We start from the raw sequence: 5,845 nt of genomic DNA, 5'->3' as shown, positions 1-5,845 counted from the left end.
TCAACCTGTAAATTGGAGTCCATGGAGCTATGTGGTTTTCTTCCCAATCCTAGATCCCAGCATAAAGCTGTCTCTTCATTCTTCCCTAAACAGCAAAATAAAACAAATTCCCTGAAGCCCTGGCACAGCAGTGAAGACCAGTCTTGCATAAGTAAAGGTTTAAGCTCAAGATGACTACCACCATAGATATTTCAAAGAACTAAACATTGCTTTCAACCCACATCAGTCTTTCTTTTTCTTCTGCTTCCAGAACAACTAGATTTATTCCAGATTTCTGAAGAGGTGTTAGAGACTCTAATATGTGGTGTGAGCCACTCTTATTCTACAAGGGGAAAGTCACTCTGGGTTGGGATTAACTTCATAGAAGTACTAGGCCTAAAGCTGAGAAAAATAAATATAAAGTATTTGTACAGTCTACTATATAACCTACAAAGAATATTCACATACATTGTCTCATCTAATCATCACAATAACCCTTTAAGGTAGGTAATTCCACTAGTTCCTTTTAACAGATGAAGAAATGGAGACCCAAAAAGGTGAAATGATGGTCCAAAGTTTCTCAGCTGATAGGAAAAAGCTGGAATTTGAGTATAGGCCCTCAAACTTTTTTGAGCTATTTCTATAACATGCCTTGAGTTGGCATAAGGGCATTATTATTGGGTTTAATCCTCCACTTAGATCAGTGATTCTTGAATCTGAGTATACATCAGAATCATATGAAGGACTTTAGTGAATGTTTAATAAATGTAGATTTCTGGGCATTATCCCCAGAGTCATTGATTCAGTAAGTCTGGTGTGGGCCTGAGAATTTTCATTTCCAACAAGTTCCCAGGTGATGCTGATGCTGCTTATCTGGGGTCCACACTTTGAGAACCACTGGTATAAGGCAGTATTAAGAGCTCAATGAGCTATTATGCAACCATTAAAAAGGATAATTATAAAGACTGCATAGCAGCATAGATGTTTTAATATGATGTTAAGGGATAACAATAAAGAGGATAGCAGAAAAATTGTTAGACTAAAAGTAGTGCCTCCTTAATTATACATGCAAAAATTTAATGGCATATTATAGAATTCCAGACAGGTTCTAGCACCCTTCTGGGCTACCTTACCCTCCTATTAATCAGCACATTTACAGAATAAGAACATACAGCAGGATATAGAAAAGTTTGTGATCAGGACAGAGTGCTAAGAACACAAAAAAGAAGGAATGAATATAAGCCTTTCATTTGAAGAGTTTATAGTCAAGTTAGGGGTCTGATACATGGAAACAGATACATGGGAAAGAGTGTACCAAACACTATTTAATAATAAAGGCCATAAGTACAGGGAGCCTGGGTGGCTCCATCAGTTAGGCATCTGTCTTTGGCTCAAGTCATAATCCCAGAGTCCTGGGATCAAGTCCCGGGATCAAGCCCCAAGTCAGGCTCTCTGCTCTGCAGGGAGTCTGCTTCTCCTTCTGCTCCTCACTCCACTCGTGCTCACTCTCACTTTCTCTCTCAAATAAATAAATAAAATCTTTAAAAAATAAATCAAGGCCATAAGTGCTAAAGGAGTGCAAATTAGTTTATATGGTCTGAAGATGATCTGGAGGAGGTAGAAGTTGAATTTGAATAGTGAGTGGGATTAAAATAAGAGGATACAAAAAAAAATTTAAAAAAAAAGAGGATACAAAAAAAGAGGATACTGGGATAGTGTAAGCAAAAATACAATGACATCTCTGGGGACTAGTAAAGAGACTGTTTTGTCTAGAGAATACATGAGAGATGAGATTGAAAAGGTAGGTAGAGACAAGACTGTAGAGTCCCAACTGCTGGGCCTAGAATTCTGGGGTTTAGCCTATATGTACTAGAAAGTATTTTTGAGAATGAAGTGCCATGATAAAAGCTATTTTTAGAAAGATTGCATCTCACAAAACAGGCTATAGGGCAAAGAATTGAGGTAAGGAGACAAGGCAGGAAGTCTTTACTGTAATCCAACTGTTATTAGGAGCAGAGATTATTTAAACCCATAAATTGATGAAATTTTTAATCTTTGAAAAGAGTGGAGAAAAAAAGCTGTTCTCCCTGGCTCTCTGACTATCTCTGTCCCCAAAAGTACAATTTCTTCACTGCATATGTAATATACATGGGTTCCCTTTTCCAGAGGGTAAACAGGTCATGTTTCTTTGCCTCTCTCACACCTGGGGCTCAAATGAGTTGTGTAACCAACATTTGGAGTCATTCAGGAGAAAGGAAATTCTGACCTCATCAAGACCCAGGAGATCAATCCCCTACAAATACATCAATAGGCCATTTAGAACAACCAAGAGTACCACATTTATGTAAATGTCACTGATCAAAACCAAAACAGAGATGTTTTACCAAATCCAAACAAGGTGTGGAAATCACACACAAGATGTAGCCTACCGTGGCAATGCTGTTTTCCTCTCTGCCCAGAGATCAATGTTCTGAAAGATTTCTTCAGGAATTAAGAACTGCAAACTTTTATATACTTCATGTGTTTAATACTTATTTTCCTAACAAAATTCATAATGGCCACTCAGAGAATTCACTACCACAACCAGGTTAGGTTGGTTTGTATTGATTGAGCAACCAGGAAGCACCCACTATATGCCAAGTACTATAAAACATGCTGTGTTTATGGAAAGAAAGAAAACATGGATTCTACCCTTTAGGAGCTCATAGTGGAAGAAGAAATAAGACATAAAAGAGCAATGAGAAACTTCATTGCCTACATTATCACAGGAAGTCTTTTGGAAGGCTTCCTCCAGCCTAATGAAGGGAAAACCTTGAAACTCTGGCCCTTTTTCACATACATGAAAAGATTCCATGCCTTCACTTTCAGCAGCTATTTTACAACCATGAGGCAATAAGAATGAAGACAAAAAGCCATATACTGAAAATGATGGAACAGGATGGAAATAATTGAAGCCCTTAATGACATCACTGAGCCACTGAATAACCTCCAAACTTCTTGGTAAGTAAACAAAAATGTCCTTATGGTTTAAATAACTGTTAGTTAGGTTTTTGTAATGTTACTTGCAGATGAAAGCATTACTACTAAGATAAGAATTGACATTTATTGTGCATCTACTATCTGCCGAGAGGAACATGATGTTTAATATATTTTATCATATTTAACTTAATCCTCACAACACCACCATGGGATAGACGTTATCATCACTTTTTTTTTTACCTCTTAAGGTTAACAGAGGTCAGTGTACTGCCCAAGGCCACAAAACTACCAGGTGATAAAATCAAGATACAAACTCATATACATCCAACTCCAAAACTCTTTCTTCTACAAAAAATAACAGCTATAATACATGATAGAAAAATGAAAAGTACCTTAAGAGCTTAGAGATAAAGTGAGTCTTGAGAATTAAGCCAAAGAAAAGATTATTTAAAAGAAAGTGGGAAGGTTCATAAAGGAAGTAACATTTAAGCTGGGCCCTAAAGAAAGGGTAGGTCTTGCTTATTGAAAAGGGGAAGATAAGGCAAAAGAATAGACTAAGCCAGTAATTATTACCACCTGTTGTTTTTTTAGTCAAAATCCTTTGAAAACCTAAGGACTCTCTCCTCCAGGGGAAAAAAAAAACCCACATATTTCCAGACTCACGAAGTTTTGCAGAGAATTTTTATATATTCATGGACCCCTTGACACTCTTCCATTGATGCATAAACTCCATTGAATATAGATTCTAAACAAAAGAAACAACATGAAGCAAGTCTCTAAGACAGGATACATAAGGTATATGGATAAAGCAGTAAATACAGTTTGGCTGAATTATACACTGCTTAAATAGAAGTAGTGGAAATAAGGTTATAAAAATAAGTAATAGAATTTGAGGGTTTTGGATGCCCTCTTAGTAGAAATGCATCAGAAGAGATGACATTAGTGAAAATGGCTGAGTAGGGAGTTCCAAGTTCCCATTCCTTCACAGAAACAAACAAAAATATGAATAGAAACTATTAGTATCAATTTTGTTAGAACTCTAGAATATAATCAAAGGTGTATAGCAAACAACTGAATGCTGAATCAAGGAAAAGGTGATTGGAACAAGGTAAGAGAACTTTGAGGCACTTTAAATTTGTCCAACCACTCTTCCCAATGCAGTGGCTGTATTGAAGATATCAGTCTGCATTCAGGTGTAGACCCCTGGTTTCTGGAAGGACACAGCAGAACTTCTTCATAAAAAATGTATTTATCAGTTCCTTTCCAACTAGGGCCCGGCAGAATGGCTCCCGCAAAGAAGGGTGGCGAGAAGAAGAAGGGCCGTTCTGCCATCAACGAGGTAGTGACCAGAGAATACACCATCAACATTCACAAACGTATCCATGGAGTGGGTTTCAAGAAGCGTGCCCCTCGGGCACTCAAAGAGATCCGGAAATTTGCCATGAAGGAGATGGGAACTCCAGATGTGCGCATTGACACCAGGCTCAACAAAGCTGTCTGGGCCAAAGGAATAAGGAATGTTCCATACCGTATCCGTGTGCGGTTGTCCAGAAAACGTAACGAGGATGAAGATTCACCAAACAAGCTCTACACGCTGGTTACCTACGTACCTGTCACCACTTTCAAAAATCTACAGACTGTTAATGTGGATGAGAACTAATCGCTGATTGTCAAATAAAGGTATAAAACTGCAAAAAAAAAATGTATTTATCAAATTGATGTACAAAAATCCAGTGTATTTCTATATGCTAATTATGAAACAGTAGAAAGAGAAATTAACAAAACAATCCCATTTATCACTATATCAAAAATAATAAAATACACAGGAAGAAACTTAAACAAGGAAATGAAATATCTGTATTCTGAAAAGCTATAAGACTGCTGAACGAGGGATGCCTGGGTGGCTCAGCAGTTGAGCATCTGCCTTTGGCTCAGGGCATGATCCCAGGTCTGGGATCGAGTCCTGCATCGGGTTCCCTATGAAGAGCCTGCTTCTCCCTCTGCCTATATCTCTGCCTTTCCCTCTGTCTCTCATGAATAAATAAATAAAATCCTTTTTAAAAAGACTGATGAAAGAAATTGAAGACAAGACAAACAAATAGAAAGACATTCCATGCTCATGGATTGGAGGAAAAATACTGTTAAAATATCCATACTACCACCCAAAGCAATCTACAGATTTAATGCAATTCCTATCAAAATACCAAGAGCATTTTTCAAAGAAATTTAAAAAAAAAACAATTCTAAAATTCGTATAGGACCACAAAAGACCCAGAATAGTCAAAGCAACTTTGAAAAAGAAAAGCAAAGCTAGAGGTATCACAGCTCCAGACTTCAAGTTATATTACAGAGTTGTAGTAATCAAAATAATATAGTACTGGCACAAACATAGACATATAGATCAATAGAACAGAATAGAGAACCCAGAAATAAACTCACAATTATAGGGTCAATCAATCTTCAACAAAGCAGGAAAGAATATCCAATTGGAAAAAAAACAGTCTCTTCAAAAATGGTATTAGAAATATTGGAAAGCAACATGCAAAAGAATGAAACTGGACTACTTTCTTACACCACACACAATATAAACTCAAAATGAATTAAAGATCTAAATGTAGGATGTAAAATCATAAAAATCTTAGAAGAGAGCACAGTAGTAATTTCTCTGACATCAGCCATATCAACATCTTCCTAGATATGTCTTCTGAGGCAAGAGAAACAAAAGAAAAATAAACTATTGAGACTACATCAAAATAAAAAGCTTCTGCTTTTCTGAACAGCAAAGGAGACAGCCAACAAAATTAAAAGACAACCTACTGAATGCGAGAAGATATTTGCAAAGGACTAATCTGATAAAGAGTTAATATCCAACATATTCAAAGAACTT

The 5,845-nt window shown here is 36.8% G+C and overlaps 1 protein-coding gene across 1 annotated transcript; it reads left to right on the top strand.

Annotated features, from left to right (window-relative positions):
* Positions 1-4,217: 4,217 nt before the first annotated feature.
* On the top strand, positions 4,218-4,655 carry LOC144308579 (large ribosomal subunit protein eL31). The gene has a single exon (XM_077889296.1). It carries the CDS (start codon positions 4,241-4,243, stop codon positions 4,616-4,618), a length of 378 nt encoding a protein of 125 aa, XP_077745422.1. The 5' UTR covers positions 4,218-4,240; the 3' UTR covers positions 4,619-4,655.
* Positions 4,656-5,845: the final 1,190 nt, after the last annotated feature.

The sequence above is a fragment of the Canis aureus genome, chromosome X (assembly GCF_053574225.1).
Source record: "Canis aureus isolate CA01 chromosome X, VMU_Caureus_v.1.0, whole genome shotgun sequence".
NCBI lineage: Eukaryota > Metazoa > Chordata > Mammalia > Carnivora > Canidae > Canis > Canis aureus.
The sequence above is the reverse complement of the archived record's forward strand: the minus strand, read 5'-3'. Positions and strand labels throughout refer to the sequence as shown.

What these genes read in the sequence shown, in the direction of transcription:
- LOC144308579 (XM_077889296.1), top strand. Translation starts at nt 4,241, where the DNA reads ATGGCTCCCGCAAAGAAGGGTGGCGAGAAGAAGAAGGGCCGTTCTGCC.